At 40.1% G+C, this 18,616-nt stretch overlaps 1 protein-coding gene across 1 annotated transcript in view; it reads left to right on the plus strand.

Annotated features, from left to right (window-relative positions):
• The first annotated feature begins 2,148 nt into the window (after nt 1-2,148).
• Nucleotides 2,149-18,616, plus strand: part of tpk1 (thiamin pyrophosphokinase 1) — an 80,295-nt gene continuing 63,827 nt past the window's right edge. Inside the window, exons 1-3 of the mRNA XM_005912062.2 lie at nt 2,149-2,231; nt 3,819-3,979; nt 9,889-9,963. Of these exons, the coding sequence (XP_005912124.1) occupies nt 3,871-3,979; nt 9,889-9,963 (184 nt within the window). The 5' untranslated portion in view covers nt 2,149-2,231; nt 3,819-3,870. The remainder of the gene's footprint in view (nt 2,232-3,818; nt 3,980-9,888; nt 9,964-18,616) is intronic.

Here is an 18,616-nt window from a genome sequence, read left to right on the forward strand (position 1 = left end):
GGCACATTTACCAAGGAATGCTTCAAAAAGAAGAAATTGAGGGTTACAGAATGGACTGGTCGAAGTCTAGATTAAAAATCGTATTAAATATTGTATATGAAACAAGACGTACAAGGAAACCAAGAGATAAAATAATGAGGGTACTCAGAAGAATAGATCTGTTCATATTTCTGTTGTATAAATTATAGATGGAGCTAATTTTCTTTGTGCTGTTTAAATATGTCGTTTTAAACTGTAGTCACTGACTGGAGTGTTTGCTCATTTAAAAATGTTTCATGAATTTTCTTACAATGCAGGTGGAGCTTCTCAATATATATGTACAATACAAAGGAGGCCATTGCATTAAACGTTTCTTCCAAATCCAGAAAAAAAAAAACAGATTTATTTGCCATCACTGGAAATCCTGAGATTGGCAGTCAACTCTGAAATAAACTTTAAAGAATGCAATCCCTGCCTTCTTTACAACCTGAGCTAAGAGTGCCGGGTTGGTGACATGCTGAGTTTCTAATGACTGACAGAAAAGTTGTCAGTGTAGCGTCAGCTGTTAAATATTCAGCGTCCATCAATCACCTGTTTCATTATAGCCGCGCACCTCAACTGCTCATGAGAAAGTGGCTGCATTGTCATCTTTATCTAGTTCACCACTGACCCACTTTTTGTTACTACCTACAAATAGTCAAGCTTAAAAAAATATCAGGGAATTCTAAGCAGTAAAAGTGTTTCAGAGGGGGAAGTGTAGGGTAAAAAAAAGTTTAAACAGGAAAAAAAAATGCTAAACGAGGAAGGAAGGGAAATAGTAGTAAATATTGGAAAGACTGATGTCCAAGAACGAGGCGGATTGGTTGGATGGATGCACTGTGAAAGAGAAATCTGATCAAACATTCAGTGGGTGTAGGCTTGTAAAAGAAATCCTTTCCAATGAAGAATGCACTGAGCCAGGAATTTATTCATAGATGCATTTATAATGCATGCCCACAGAATGAATGACTTCCCGTGGCACATGTGTGCACGTGTGTGTGACTTACACATACATGTTTGTGCAAAACTGCGAGTGTGTACATTGCATGTGCGGTGTGTCAGGGAGACAGAACAACTGCTGATTGATGAGACAACGTTTGTTTTAACGAGCCTCTGGAGTGGCTTCACCTTGAGAAAGATTTGGTTGCTCACTTCTACTGCTGTCTGGAGATATCTGAGGCATACACCATCAGTCTATTGCTCGCATTCGTGTGTGTATGTGTGCTTGTTTTGTGTGTTTACCTTTCTGTGTTTTGCTTGTGCATTTTTCTTTTTGTATAGCAAGTGTGAGATTTGGTGCCCCTGTCTACGAGAACAGCAGAGGGAAAGCTAAGTGATAGGGTGTGGGTGTAACTGGTTGCTATAAATTAATGTTGAAGCATTATTTCAATTACCCTGACCTACTTAACCACTAAACCAATAAATCTACATGTCTAAGAAACCTTAACAGCCAGAAAAACAACCGAAAAAACAGAAATGTTTTATCATATCTTGCTATACATCTCATAAAGACATGAGAACTGATGTAGATGTTTCAAATTTTCAAAATCATTCATGTCTACCTTTGAATGGCAGCATGATAAAGACACTGGGATACGGGTTAATCCACCACAATGCTGTACTTTCTTAAAGCAGGACTACACCTGCTAAATCAATGAAGCATGTAAATGTCAGACTATTAATGCTTCATTAAACCAAAGCACGGGTCGTTGACAATAGTGCAGATTTGCTTCAGGGGTCCCCGACATTTTAACATTTTTAAATTTTACATATAACGCCACATGTAAACACAATATGACAGCATAGCAAGCTTTTGAATGTGATTTGTTTTGCCATCTTTAATGAAAAACACAGCTGTTCTTTTGCTTAGTTATTAAATTTGACATCTTTTCGCTGTCCTTATAGCATGGATAGTGCAGGTAAACTTAAAGGAGAGAGAACAGCAGTTATTTCCTCTTATATAGTAAAAAAAATGAAAAAAGAAATAAATCAAACTGTCAGGTTAAATTATTTATAATTGTTCAGGTTTCCTTAAGAAACCCTGGGACTACCTTGGAGAATTCCCATTTGAGAGCACAAAGAAGCGCCATTTCCACGCTTGGCCTCTAGGGGTCACCATAACAATCACGAGCCGCTGTTCATTCCCCTCTCTGCACACATCCTTCCCTCTCGTTGACTGTTTACTCCATCAATGGCGGAAGCGGCTTAAGTCTGTGAGTGTATGAAGGATTTCTTTTAAAGTAAAGCACTGATAGCTTCACAGTGTGAAGTCAGAGTGTTTATGTGTCGCTTTTGTTGAAGTCGGACTGTTGTGTCTGTGACGGGAGGACTTCTCTTCGTCACGTGTTGCACGTGAAGTGGGAGAAATGCTTGTGGAAATGAATGAACGATCTTTAGGTCGAGCACTTAAGAAAAGGGCTGTGTTAATATGTGACAAGAGCTAATTTTCTTTGTCGGTTAGTATTAAAGAGGTAACGAGACGATCTAATGTACTTTCATTGAGTCCATGTGTATGGAGTATTAAAGAGAGAGAGAAATGAGGGAGAAAGACAGGAAAACTGCCCACTATTAAACAATAAATCCATTTTAGAAAGAGAAAATAAAAAACTGCCTGCACTATATCTTTGAGAGTCCACCGTGAGGGGAGGGTCTGATCGTTATCGAGGGCTAGCTGTTAAAGGTTCTGCTGAGTTCAGAGTACTATAATGATCATTAAACCCTGCTGCACTTGGGTTTCTTTCGTAGTTTGCTCTGCTTTGGTTGCTAAAGCTGGAAGGTGAGCAGATCCAGGTGAAGTATACATTTGTTTTAGTGCTGTCATCAGCTGGTTCGTGAGGTTTTAGGCGTATTTAGCCTTTTTGGTCGTTTATATGCCCTGGTTATCTACAGGGTTGTTGCTTTCTTTTTTCATATAAAGTACAGTTTACAGAGTCACAGCTTTTAATTTTCCTTTAACGAATCTGTCATATATTATGACCTTCAAACATTCCAACCTGCCCAAAAGATATTCAGTTTGCTGTCACATCAGATATGCAAGAGCCACACATTTGAGAAAAAAGGTTGGGTGTTAAGATTTCTGTTAACAGATTAGTCAATCATTAACTACCTGGGCTCCATTTTTAACTTTAGTTCCTCTTTAGTATACAGATGGTGTTATATTTTTCACAGGTATTGTGTTTGATTCATTGATTAATTTAATCAGCAAGAAAATTTTAAAAATAATCATCACATCAGTTTGTCATTGTTGTTAAACCAGAAGATTATTGACATGAACAAGAAGACTGAGGCAAATTTGCTGACAATTTTGACAATATAGGTTTTTACATTTTCAGCCAAGTCCACATGACCCATCAGTCAAAGAAGACAGATATATTAGCAAAGAAAAAGAATTATTAGTTGCAACCCTGTTGTGTCGGTATTGTGTCTTGAAACATGCGTGTAAACCTTGAAGTTGCATAGCTTGTGGTGGTCAGAGGGCCCGGTGGCGCCAGTGTCCGGCAGCCTCGCCTCTGTCAGTGCGCCCCAGGGCAGCTGTGGCTACAATGTAGCTTGCCATCGCCAGTGTGTGAATGTGTGTGTGAATGACTGAATGTAGTGTGAAGCGCTTTGGGGTCCTTAGGGACTAGAAAAGCGCTACACAAACACAGGCCATTTACCATTTTACAAATGCAGACCATAGCTTCCATGTGGATGTTTGTATTTTTAATCAGTTTTCTTGTTTTAGGGAGAATTAATAGTTCAGTACAAGCTCGGTCAGAGGTAGACATTTAAATGACTTTCTTTCTTTGTCGGCTTACAAGCAAAGAATAAAAGTAGAAAACAGACGGACAAAAGGAAGAATAGCAGCAACATATGCCCTGTTCTCCTCAAGTCCAAGTGAGTCGACTGATTGAAGACAGGCTGCTGTGGATCCTAGCCATGGATGAAAAGATGACACCTTTGGACTGCCTGCTGCCCTCAGGTACTGCCTTTCAAACTCACATTCCCTCACCAGAAAAACACATGCACACAATCAATCAAATCTGAAGGTTCATGCACAGATGCATATGTCTTCTTTTTTTCAGTTGTTGTTGTTGTTTTGTCATACACAAACTATACTCTTGCGTGGGGCACCCACCCACCCACACACAGACGATCTCAATGCATCTGATCAAAATTCACGCTTACTCACATCACTGTCACACTTGTCTTCCTCCCTCTGCTTCTCCCACTCACTCCGACACACGGTCTTTGGGGAATTAGAACTCAAAAACAAATCACTTGCACTTTCATGACAACAGTGTACATATGTATGAGACATGCCTTCCCTTCTCTTTTGCTGAAAGGGGTTTTTGATGTTTTTGCTTTAAAGGGGTGGTTTAATTAAGTTTGATCTTTCTAAAATCTAATCATCTTTTTTTGCGTCTGAATGAAATGCCTGACATCACATAAATTCTCCTTGTTCCAACAAAACATTTTAGATCCATATTAAATGTGTCTAAGTTCAGTACATAGCACATTTATTATCTCATTTCCAAAGGCAAGCTAACACGTTACAATAGAATTCATTACCCTAACGATAATCTGACATGTCCTGTACCCAGTGATGCTCCTAAAAAAGAAACTCTCCAGATGGCTGGCTGCCCTACAGACCTGAGAAGGAAGCTGGTTATATCTGCCTTTAGCCACTGCTCTCAGGTCAAGGTTTATGTGAGCTCTCTGGTGGTATGAGCTTCGAGGAAGGAAAGCTGATGTGAGCCGAAGGGCAGGTTATTACCAGACCTGTAAAGGTCAACGGGATCGTACAACAGTTTGGCCTGTAGAACAGACAGCAGACACTTGTACTTTCCTCAGGCTCGAGTTACATTTATTAGTTCCATGTAATTCCTGACAACTGTACTCATTTTATTAGCTAAAATCTAATGCAGTCAGCTGCAACAGCTCTTCTGTGAATTCCACTGTTAATACCGTGCTTTGACCTAACCAGGAACACAAAGTAGAATAATCCACCTTACTGACCACATGAACAGAAATGGAAAAGAAGCTTTGCAAAAGTTGGGTACTGTGCAAAAGTCTTGAGGGTTCCCCTCATTTCTTCATGTTTTGCATCCAAGGAGCCAGCCATTTTTTTTTAACCTACTTAAAGAATGAATCAGTGTTGTGTCTACACATAACACACACATTTGTTTCCATTTGTTTAGTTCAGTCCATGAAAAATGCCAAAGATAACTCAGTTTGACAGACATAAAATAATATTTTTGCCTTAACAAGGTGAATTCCAAAAAGCTATTAAACATAAACTTGGCATATTACAGCATGGTGTGCGGTTTGCTCTTAAAAAGTTTAAGGAAACTGAACAACTGAAAGCCAAAATTAAGAATTGTCATGGCTCTGTCATGGTTTGAGCTGCCTTTCATTCAGTAGTGTTGAAGATCTTGTTGAAACTGATGGAAATAGGGATGTACAGTCAGATAACATACAATACCCAATGGAAAATATGTTATGTAGAAGCCGGGACCTCAAAATTATTGGAGCAGTGTGGGATCACCCTGACAGAGCAGAATAAAAGCCTTTTGAAACGACCTTCAAGAAGCTGGGAGAAAGATTCACGAAGACTACTTAAAGAAGAAAGCTTGCCTAAAAGAGTTCAGGCTGTTTTGAAGAATAAAAGTCATCATGGCAAATATCAACTTTCAAGTTAGTTTGAGTTGTATTCACCTTATACTGTGTTTCAATAAATGTTTGCTGCATCTGTTTCAGTGAACCACGGATTACTTTATAAAGCAACGTATAACATAATGGAGTAGAAGAGTATATTTCGGGTCATTGGTGGTGAGTTAATACATTTTATGAAAATTTGACCCAGGTTAGAAATATTATTCTTCCACAGAAAGATATGAAAGATATGATAAAATGTTATATCCACGGTATGCTGAGCACTGTCTGAGGTCTGGCTTTTTTCATTCTTTCTGGATTCCTTGGCATCTAACTATCACAGGCACACACTGTGTGTAGTTTTACTGATAAGATGAATCTGAGGTCTGAGTCCTAGAAAAATCGTCTCTCTTCTTGTGTATGCCTCACAGTTCATAGAGTGGAATGTAAAAAATGCATCACCAAACAAGAACGTGGACTAAGAAAAAAAGCTGGGATGTCAAGAACTGTTTTCAAAAAAGCGCTACTGGGTTTATTTTGTATGAACGTGAAATTCTTAGCAATAAGGTAAGAAACGGAAGGAAATGAAGGTTTAACTGAACATGGGAACATTTTGGGAACAGTTTGCTATAAATGAGTTGATATTAATTGAATAAAGCAACAACAACAAAAACTTGTTTGCTTGCCTCTGTTCATCAGTTACTGTGTTGGCTCTAGGCTGAGCATTTATTAATGCTAATGTTACGATTAAGCTGCATGCTTATAGTTTGTCTCGCAGTTATATTGAGAGTGAGCTAAATATAGGGATTTAAATCAGATCATAAAATATAATCACAATCTCAAGCTTGTACTCAATTGAGCTAAAGTAATTAGTATGTTAACTTTAATTGACTTGCGTATGACTGAAAACAACAATTATGATATTTACAGAAGTTGTTTTAAAAGTGTCTTATGATAAAGAGCTGTGCACTCACAAGCCACTTCATTAGGTACACCTCACTAGTACCAGATTGGACCCCCTTTCGGATTCAGAAATGCTTTAATTTTTCAGATTTGTCATCCATGATGTCAATCTCCCGTTCCACCACATCCCTTCGGTGCTCTATTCGACTGAGATCTGATGATTGTGGAGGCCATTTGAGTAGAGTTGAGTTTTGTGACAGGATGTCTTATTCTGTTGGAAGCATCCATCAGAAGATTGGTATACACTGGTTATTAAGGGATGGACTTGGTTGGCAACAATACGAGTCTGTGGTGTTTAAACAATGTTCGCTTGATACTAAGGAGTGATCAGGCATCTCATCAGACCCAGACCAGACAGTGTTTTTATGAACTTCTACTGTCTAAACTCCCTTCAGTCACATTTCTTCTTCATTCTGATGTTCAGTTTGAACTTCAGCAGGTCATCTCGAATGCCTGACTTGATTAGCTGATTCGATATTCATGTTAAGAAGCTAATATAGTGGGCAATGAGTGCATATTCGCAGCTTTCTGCCTTTCAGCACGTACTCGCTGTTTCTCTCCATTAAACTGACCCAGTTTGTAGTTTTGCCATTGACATACGAAATAAATAATTTGAAGGCACTCTTTCAACTTGCGATGGTCTCCAATGAATTATCTAGCATATTTGATCAAAATATTTATTACATTAAAGCACATTTGAGTCACATCTCATTTCTTGTTGTCTAAAGCACTACAATCATCTTGTTCAACTGCAGAGGCGTACTTTTGCTGCATGCTTGTGTGCACAGGGTATGTTTGTATATACTTGACATTCTCACACACGTGCATTATTTGTGCAACGCAGGAAGACGGAACTGCTGTTGATTTTCTATTTGTGTACAGCTTGAAAATCAGTACCGCACGGAGACCGACATCAGTCAAGAGACACTCACTCATGTCAGGAAGCTATCAGCAGTTTTGAAGCATTCATTGAAACAAATGTTTACTCAAGCATGTTAGATAAGCGTTACAGGCTGCAATGTTGCATTTGCTCACTGTACAAATCCAAGATTTAGGCTAGAGATTTCTCTGGGTGTGCAAATAATCCGCAGAATGATGCAGAAGCAACAAATCACATACACCCCCAGTGTTATAATTTTGTGGATAAATTTGTCACTTGCTATTAAAGGTGAAAGATGTGCCTGAGATTCCCAGCATCATACATTTTTTTTATTTATTTTTTTATTTTTTTTACCCAAGTGCACAGTATAGCGATACACTTTTAGGATATATTTATATGGCTTCCTTAGTTTAATCTCTTGGAGGAAATGCTTATCTAGACTCTGAGGAGGATATAAGAACAGCCCCTGGATGTCTGCATTTTAAAATCCCTAGTGTGCACAGTTAGCCTTTTAAATTTCATCATTTTAATTATAAATACTTATTTCTGGAATATCTTTGTGCTAGCTTATGTGTTTTGGATACTCTGTACGTGTGTGCGCGCGTGTGCACGCGTGTTTGTAGTATTTATGCTGTCTGGCACTTTTAAGAGAATCCCAAGGTGACATTTCTTTGAAACGGAGTGCAGGAAAGGCCACGCACCTCCTCTTGTGTGTGTCTGTTTGTGTGTGGGGGGTGGGGTGGGAAGGTGAGTGTTTGTGTGTCGAAGGGTTATCTGAAAAGTCACGGCTGGTTGAGTTTGCCTTTTGTTCTCTGTACACCTCCAGCCAATTAAGAGACAAGACTGACAAATCTTCTCCTCCTCTTTCTCCCCCTCACCTACCCCCGCCCGTGCATCGTCCTCTCTTTCCCCCCTCCTTTGTGTCGCCTCTTTATCCTCTCTTCCTTTCCTCGACTTTTTACCATAGCCGGCTGGGGTTTGGCTTTTGGATTGGAAATGACCTTCTAGTGATGTGAACTTTTTAACAACATCAAGCCCACTGCTGCAACAAAGTCACAAACCCAAAGGACATTTTATTTCTCCACACTTTCTCAGCCAAGCCTAAATGCACTTTTTACACCTGAGGGTCCAAAATCCCCCCCAAAAAAGAGCTTTTTTTCCCAGGTGATGCACATTTTGCTGTGAGAAATTGATGATGAAACCTGAAGTGTGTATATATATAATTTTTCTTTCTATGTTTTTGCATTTTTTCCTCCATACTGGGGAAACTGGGGATACAGGCTTTACTGGATATTTCTTGTTTTGCAGTTATGGAATTTACATAAATTCGCATTAGGAGAGAGTAATCACAAGGTGGTGTTTCAAGTTGCAGATAGCATTTTGGCTTTGTTATAAAAGAAAGCCTTAAACATTGATGGGAAAGCATTTATAAGAGCAGACATGAGAGCGAAAGATAAATGAGCATGAAAAGTGCGATGGTGAGGAGAAGAAAGGTTGTGCTTTAGTCTTTGGTCCATTAAAGCTTTTCTAGCAGCTCTGTTTTTACTTTGTCAATGAATGTTTCCATTTTTTCCCATTTCCTGCAGATAGATAAATGACAATTCTAAAGTATTAGTCAGGGGATCTGCATTAGCAGCAGAGCAAAGAAAAGCTGAAAGCGAGATTGATGGGAGCTTCAGGGAAGAAATGGGTTTATGAAAAGCAACACCACGAGAGAGACTTTAACAAAGAAACGTAGAGGTACACTGATAAGAAAGAGAGATGAGGATGACAGAAAAGGTTTAGCTTTGTTTTCATGTATGATATGCAACTAAGGTTAAAGATTTTAAATGGCAAAAAAATGAAATGCGTGCAAGTGTGGGTACTGATTTTCTTTATTTTTCTTTAACAAATGGTAGGTATCCAGACATTGATTGTGACCCTGATTAAAGAGATTAAAGGCAGTATAATCAAGGGAAATCACTGTCTGAGCTGGATGCACACTGTCCGTAGTGGTGTTAGGTTTTGTTATCTTCTGCTGTTGCAAACAAACCCTTTGCAGCTTAATTGGATCGAGTGGGAACCAATTTTGATCTCTCAAGAAACCAAGACTTGCTTGAAATGAATTCATTTTTTAATCTTCTCTCTTATTTTCTTCTTTCCTTTGTGGAGCCTTATAATAACCTTGTTATTGCTGCTTTATTATTATTATTTTTTTAAATATATTCAATGCCACAAACAGTAGTCTCCTGTCTGGATTTAAAGGTATTAATTTGAACATGCAAGTAATGACATGTTCTAGCATTGCTATTTTGCTACGTGTTACTGATTATGCTCCATCAGTCGTCTGTGTTTTCTATCTGATTGTTTATTTTTTACACATTTCCCCTTTTCCTTGTGTCTGTTCTTTTCAGGCAAACAGAGGATCTGTCTGATCATACTGAACCAGCCGTTGGATAAGGACCACCTACATATCCTCTGGAGTAAAGGTACATTTCTCACACATCACAAATATAGATCAGACAACAGACAAGCCCCTTTTACAGCACTTATATCACATTTGCATTGATTTGCACTGAACATGTATTCCCCAGTTGTTTTTTGTCATACTGTGCTCTCTAGTCTGTGTAGCCTTCACTCTGCCATGTCACTGAAAGTGTTCCTTCCCCACTCTCTGCCTTTTCCTTTTCCTTTCTGCTTTCTGCATTGGTACCATTTTATTTATTTTTTTGATTACGTCTTTAGCTGAATTAGTTAAACAGTTATTACAATCAAAACAAAATTTGCTTTTTAAAAAAGGGCATTTCCATTATGAATGAACTGGTGGACAGTAAATTATTCAAAAATAAATTAAACTATTGTTAATTTCAGTAATGGAATTTCTGGCAGTAATTATGTCTGATAGTAAGGAGCACGGATAGAGGCAAGGGATGTCACTTGTAACCCAGTTGTGAGTGTTGATTTGTGTCTGACTGCTTTTCTGTTCCGTTCTCTCCTCTCTTTGTCACTGTCTGTTTGCATGAGAGTGGGGCTGTGCTCTTCAGACACACAGAGGGTAACTTGAGAGCAGAAAAGCAATACAGACTTTAGTGCAAAACTTAGTTGAGCTGAAGACTATTGTGCTCACTATCGCTAAGTACTACAATGGCTGTCATTTCTTAAATACCTGTGATCAAACAAGAACATATGCACATCAGCCACAACACCTGCCTAACCTTGTGAAGGTGTCTAGCTTGGTCTGGTGGAGCCCTCACATTTGGTGACTGGTTCGATAATGCCTTGGATTCTGGCATGGATGTTTGTCTGGCGCTCCATGCAGGATCTTGCATGAGGTTTGATCAAGTGAGGTTGATTTAAGAGAAAGGTGGTGGATCAGCCCAAAACTACACAGGCCAAGCTTGTTAATGACCTGAAAGCAGTTGGGACCAAAGTCACCAAGAACATTACTGATGATACACTATGCTAATGGATTGAAACTTACAGTGCCTGCAAGTCCCCCTTGCTCAAGAAGCCTTTGGAGCACTAGAAATGCCAAGTATGCTTTTTTCATAAAAAATCAATGTATAACTTATACGTAATGTATTTTTTCCCCTGGATTCTCGATTGATATTCCATATGTCTCCATTAAAATTAAACTACAATAAAAATTAGAGATCGTGTCTTTGGAAGTGAGCAAACATGCAAAGTCAGCAGAGGAATAAATAAGTATTTCTCAATTATATACTCATAACCAAAGACCAGGATACCACTTGGAGATTCCAAGTAGGCTAGATACTCTGAAGTGTTGCTTGGTGCATGCGTGTACACAAAGTCAGAGCCTTACCCTGTAGGATATGCTTATTAAAAGGCAAGTAAGGTCTGGTTATTTGTCTGTACAGTCCAGACTGTAAATTACAAAGAAATGGGTGAAAGGCAGGTACACTCTGGACTGGTCGCCAGTCTATCACTAGGCCTGCAATGTGAGTACGTGAATCCTGTGGTGTTTTTCATCAATGACAAGATGTTAGTATGAGTACAGAGCATTGTCAAATGTGAAATTCTAAAAGGCCATTCATTTAGGGAACTGCCATTCTATATCACCCTAAAGGTTTTCTCACTCCTGTGAAAATCTTGCTTACACATATAATGTTTGCAAATAACTCAAACTTCTGTGAAAAGGGCAGAAAATTTAATGCAGAATGGGCTGTACAATCCTATTCAAACACAGAGTAGTTGCACAGTACAAGCTTACTGAATGGCTCCACTTTAGCACACTCAGAAAAGCAGTTACGGCCAAGGGCATTTTGATCGTTGTTGTTGAAGATGAGTAGAATTGTGCTCAGTCACTTTCACATCAGCAACCTGCTGGTCACAAGTTTGCTGGTAGTTTATGGACCAAGGAAATCTCTTAGATTCCAGCCACTTCCTTGTGGTAACTAGGGGACATGCGAGGACGCCATGAATAGTCTGAGTCACTTTATCAGAGTATAAAACAAAAAGAAACTCAGAAAATATGTGTGTAAGACTAGTTGTTAAAAGATTAAAAATAGATTAAAAATAGATTTTTGAACAAAAGTAGAGCTTCAGACTCCCTAAGGTGTTATTTATTAGATGCATTGATGCATAGAGTTATGCTAGCTGACTGTGATGTATTAAATATATAAACCAGGCAGTGTCATGATAACCTACATCCTATAGCTTTGTTTATTTATTTTTCTTTTTAATCACTGATCAAAAACAGCACCGCTCTGAACTAGAATAACTTTAAAATTCTCATTTATTTGAGCTGGATCACTGGTTTTCCCTCAGTTTTGATGATCACCTGAAAATACAATAAAACTATACGCTAATATATGAAATAATGTAATTAGCAAACTTACGCAGTCATGGAGGAATGTTAGTAAACAAAATAACTTTGAAACCACTTCAGGTGGAATTTTAATGAACGTGGCTTTGATATTCTTATCAACTTAGAAAAACCCAAGAAGCACCTCCGCTTTATCCATCGCACAGCAGCTGTATAGTAAGAAATATGTTGCTCGCTTGATTTTTGCTTTTGCATAAGAGAACCTGTGAAAAGTGTTTAATAACACAAGACAAACCAATCTTCCTGATGAGATTTCACACCAAAACCTGCCTGCTACCCAACATGATGAAGATTGCTTTTCTTTTCTTTTTGTTTCTTTTTTTTTGGGTGGGTGGGGATCTTGAGGGAGAAGATAAGGTGATTAGGTAAATGCATAACAAAACAACATTAGAAACAATATTTGTATATGTCTATAGTTCTATATAATTGTATAAAGAAAAAATATACATATGAGTGCATATATACCCAAAAAGCTGTCTATCCCATTAAATTTTCATTAATCTGTTGAATGTCTTGAGAGAATTTTCTTCACACTTCTGATTACATTTTGATGGCCAGAGATTTTTAATTACTTGAAAATGTAACACAAATAGAGGGATTAAATAGCATAGCAATGACCGCATCTTCACTGCACTCTGTTTTCCTTTAACCTAGGAGAACATGCTGACACTAATCTTTGGTGTCCATCTAATAGGTAGGTTCAGCGTCTTGGCTATGTAAGTCATTAGACTGACTGACATGTGTTTAAACTGCAGCCTCACCTGGTGGGGCACACAGCTGCAAAGTGACAATTTTGTTAGTTATCACGTTCAGTTCTCTGCTGTATGACGGACGCAAGAATCATAAAAATCATCAAACAGAGCAAGTGCACCATTTGGCAGCAGCTGAAAACATGATGCGGCTTGATTGTGTCATGCGATGATTTGTGTATTTGGTTGTGCTAAGACAGTGTTACTTTGATGAAAAAAGTGATTTTGGGTGCTTTCTGAAATGCCAAAACCAATGCTGTGGTTTTGATGTCAAATTGTGAGGCTCTCTTGAACACAAAAAGAGTTTTGATCAGTTTTGGTCTTGGCAGCAGTGCACACTGGGACTTCAAGAAGTTTTGACAAGATGATGATTGCGTGTGAGTGGCGCTTCTCAGATCTCTCATGGTTCAATGGTAAACACAGTTGTGGCAAGTTTATCATCCCATGCTTGATGTGCGATGCATTTTTAATTTTGTTTTTGGCTAAGCAGATGCCTGCGTGTGCATGAGCGTGTCTGAGTGTGAGCCACTCTCCAAATGGTTGTTCACCTAGAGGCATCATAGCCAAGTCTCCACCCTTACATACACAAACATCCGGTGTATCTCACAAACATGTACACACTTTCAGGTCCTCTGATCTGGTGCCCCTGGGCCCCCCCACCCCTCATTACCTGTGGGAGAGGTAGAGCAGCAGGGAGCACAGCGGCAATGGAGGCTACAAGAGCGCAAAGCTGATCAAAGGGAAAACTCATTTACTGGTGCCAAGTGTAATGTTGTGAAGTGAGATCAACCTGCTTATCTCACCAACCCAACCTTTCACTCATCATCAGTCACCCGCTCACTCATTCACTCAGTCACGCATTTACTTGCTTTGAGATCCGTCACTTGCTCATTGAACAGCAACACAAATAAGCAGTTTAGCAAATCAAGGTGATTCAGTGAAGGTGACCCTGTCTGCAAAACAAAACTGACCTGAGTTGGCTACAAGTGCATCAATCAATCATTTGATGACGTTGAGCAGCTTGCTAAAGTTGAAGGTTGCAAACATCACCCATCAGGAATATCAGCCTTGCCAGTAAGAAGCATTTATGAACACATCAGATGGAGCTAATAGGTATGTGAAGAATTCAAAGAGAGAAGCCATTAGCAAGGTTGGAGCTCCAAATATTCCAACAAGACTTTCAAAGATGGATGGGCATAAAAAGATTTGAAAATTTACCATCTAGAGTAATAAAGGGAAGGCTAGAGTAGTGTAAGAAGTATCAGAGTTGAGTTATAGAAAATGAGATGGTTGTGCAGGGAATCAATCATATTTGAGGAAAGGTGTGGGGTGCGTACTGGATCTGAGGACAGGGTGAAATATGGAGGGGGGAGGTGGTATGATAGATGAAGTGAGGGTGTCGAGGCATCATAATAAGGATAATAATCTTTTCACCACTCGTCGTGACCGTTTGCCCTCTCCTGTACAGAGCTAAAGCCCCAACCTGACAGGTATTAATCTTCCTAGCAAAAACCCATCAATACAGGCTTGCTGTATGTACAATATAACAATATATAAATATACATTTATAGCACAGTCACACATGAGCATATGTGGGTGTTTCCACATCATACCTAAAGCAGCATCACAGTTTGTCAAAAACCTAGTAAAATTACAGGTTTAGTTACGTGTGTGTGGAAGTGCAGAGTGAATGACAAGTCAGGATGGCTTGGAAGCCTGCAGGGAGGGATTAGAGTCAGTAGTTTATTTACAAGGTCATCTCCTCTTCATTTCTTCTGCTGTCCCCACTCAGCTCACATCATATTGCCATCAGGAATGATGAGAGATCTACAGTGGCATCCAGACGTTTGGGTCCCTAGCATTTTTCTTACTGTGAGTCTGAGCGAGTCAAAGGTGGCCTGATTTCCAAATTGAATTCTTTAATATTTTAATTGTTCTTATTTTTTTCTCCGTATTTTTTTATTTATTTCTGGCTTTCACAGTTTGAAATAATAAAAAATACAAAGACCCCCCCCCAAAAAAAAAAAAAAAAAAAAGTCTGAAAACAAACAAACAAAAAACTTGTGGAATTTTTTCACAGCACATTGCAAGTATACAATAACTTCCTTTTTGGTAAGCTTGTAAGCACTTTTTGTAGAGATAAGAGTCTTTTGATTCCTTTTTGAAGGATTTTCTATTATTATTCACTACAAAAGGCTTCTAGTTGTGTGTCATGCTTGTTCCCCGGATGCCCTGCTTTTTGGATGTCTATCCACAGACTTTCAGTCATGTCTTACCTAAAGAGTCGCCCTACTTTAGATAGTCGATTGGAGGGCTTTAGAGGATGATTTTCCTGTTATAGAAGCCATCCTCTTCATCCTTTTTTCAGCATTTTTAGACAATATGAAGTTTGATTACAAAATTTGCTGATTTTGAATGAATCCATTCTTCGCACTGCCAATGAATTCTTTCCGGTGCCACGACTGGACTAAACACAAGCTCAAAGGATGATGGATGAATTTATCCATATGTCTGTGAAGGTTCTCAGTCATCCAGGTCATCGTAGTCTAAGGAGCTTGGAAAGAAAAGCGTCTGGACTTCTTTAAGTTGCTTGAAGACGTTTCACCTCTCATCCAAGAAGCTTCAGTTCTAAGGGTCAAATGGTGGAGAGTCCCAGATTTAAACCCAGTGGGAGTTTCCCCAAAGAGGGACAAAGGACCCCCTGATGATCCTCTACCTAATCACATGAGCCAAGGTGTGAAAATGGGTGTGGGTCACAATCAGCCAGGGTTTCGGGTGAGCTCATTGTGAAACCTGGCCCCACCCTATCATGTGATTTCCTGAGGTCAGATGGCCCAGGATGTGAGTGGGCGTTAAGGCGTCTGGGAAGGGATCTCAAAACTGGATTATAGATGGCAGAGAGTTGGTGTCGTAAACCACCGCCTCTGTTCAAAGATGGTCGCTCACAGTGGACATAGATGGCTTCTTTCACTCCTCTTTCAAACCATCTGTCCTCTCTGTCCAAAATGTGAACACTCACTCCTTGGTCTGAACCTACACAACTCAGAGAAGAACACACAACTGAGGACAGTCAGTAAAAATGGGTGAAGAACCTTTCAGACCGGAATCTCACTGAACCTGAAAAGAGAGTATTAGCCAAAGGACTCAATTTTTCCATTTCTTCACAAGTTTCCTATAGTGGACCTCATCACAGCCACAGAAACCGCCATACATATTAATAAATTATCACTGACAGAAGCAGAGCAAATCAGGATGAAAGTCTCAGCCACCCTCTCCAGTGCCAAAGTTCCGCCGTCTAACCTCACATTACAAGAAAAGAAGGCCGTCGCTTCCCTGACAAAAAGACCACAACATCACTATTTTACCAGCTGATAAGGGAAGGTGCGCCGAGGTCCTGAGCATAACGGATTACCACAAAGATCACTACTCTCCTCAGTGACAACAATACATACGAAGCGAGACCCCACAAGCAGCTACAAGAAGAAAGCTATAGCTGGCCTTCAAGACCTTGAAAAGGACAAAATCACTGACCGCCACACATATCACCGGCTTTACCCAGGGAATGCCATACCATGCATTTACGGACTTCCTAAGATTGACAAAGAAGGTGTCCCACTCAGACCCATTGTCAGTAGCATAAACTCAGCCACTTACAACATTTCGAAACACCTTGCTACCATCCTGGCACCTCTTGTGGGAAACACCCCACATTACATCAAGAACTCCACTGACTTCACCGATAAGGTCCAGAAACTTACCCTGGATCCAGATGAAACCATGGTGTCCTTTGATGTAGTCTCTCTCTTCACTTGCATACCCACCACGGAGGCAGTGGAGACTGTCAGAAAACAACTACAAGAAGACAGCTCCTTGGAAGACAGGACAGACTTCACACCCGATCAGATTTGCACACTGTTAGACCTCTGCCTCACCACTACATATTTCAAATACAACGAGGGCTTCTACAGACAAAAACATGGCTGCGCCATGGGCTCCCCCGTGTCGCCTATTGTAGCCAACCTTTACATGGAGGAAGTGGAAAGGAAGGCTCTTGGCTCTTTCAAAGGGAGAGTACCCAGCCACTGGTACAGATATGTAGACGACACCTGGGTCAAAATCAAAACACAAGTGGAATCCTTCACTGCGCACATTAACGCCATGGATAAAAACATCAAGTTCACCAGGGAAGACACAAAGGACAACTGTTTGCCTTTCCTGGACTGCGCTGTGCACATTGAAGAGAATGGCAACCTCAACATTGAAGTTTACCGGAAGCCCACACATACGGACCAGTACCTCCTCTTTGACTCCCATCACCCTCTGGAACACAAACTTGGAGTAATTAGGACCCTACACCACCGGGCAGAACATGTTCCCTCTAAGCCTGAAGGAAAAAAGAAGGAACACACACATGTAAAGGAAGCACTCAAAACATGCGGTTATCCTAATTGGGCATTTATAAAGTCAGCAAAGCTGCACAGAAAAGAAGACCAGACACCAGCGAGGGAGGATAAGAAAGACAGACGCAACAACATTGTCATCCCCTATGTAGCCGGTGTATCAGAGAAACTCAGTTTTCTCCAAGCACGACATCCCGGTGCATTTCAGACCCAGCAGCACGCTCAGACAAAAACTGGTTCATCCCAAAGACAAAACTCCAAAACACAGACTTAACAATGTGGTGTATGCTGTGTAGTGCAGCGAGGAATGCCCAGACCTCTACATTGGAGAGACCAAGCAGCCACTTCACAAGCGTATGGCACAACATAGAAGAGCCACCTCCACGTGACAACACTCAGCAGTTCATCTACATCTAGAGGACAAAGGTCACTCTTTCGAGGATGCCAATGTTCACATTTCGGACAGAGAGTACAGATGGTTTGAAAGAGGAGTGAAAGAAGCCATCTATGTCCACTGTGTGATCTTTGAACAGAGGTGGTGGTTTACGACACCAACTGTCTGCCATCTATAATCCAGTTTTGAGAACCCTTCCCAGACGCCTTAACACCCACTCACATCCTGGGCCATCTGACCTCAGGAAATCACATGATAGGGAGGGGCCAGGTTTCACAATGAGCTCACCCGAAACCCTGGCTGATTGTGACCCACACCCATTTTTACACCTTGGCTCATGTGATTAGGTAGAGGATCATCAGGGGGTCCTTTGTCCCTCTTTAGGGAGAAACTCCCACTGGGTTTAAATCTGGGACTCTCCACCATTTGACCCTCAGAACTGAAGAAGCTTCTCGGATGAGAGATGAAACGTCTTCAAGCAACTTAAACAAGTCCAGTCGCTTTTCTTTCCAAGCTCCTTAGACAATTTATCCATATGCTTCCACCAAACTTATTCAGCCTTTTTTAAAATCCAAATGTGTTTCTGCTTCAAAAATACAGAAAAAACAAAACTGTTATAACTTTATCAGTCCACAGACCCTGTTTCCAAGATACATTAGGATTGTTACACCACCACTACAGAGGCTTCAAAATCTTCTTCAAGGCCTCTTTAGGAGAAATAAGTGATTTGCCATTCTGCTTATCCTGTGAACA

Source organism: Haplochromis burtoni, unplaced genomic scaffold (genome assembly GCF_018398535.1).
Source record: "Haplochromis burtoni strain Fernald_Lab_line unplaced genomic scaffold, NCSU_Asbu1 Contig_1, whole genome shotgun sequence".
Classification (NCBI taxonomy): Eukaryota; Metazoa; Chordata; class Actinopteri; order Cichliformes; family Cichlidae; genus Haplochromis; species Haplochromis burtoni.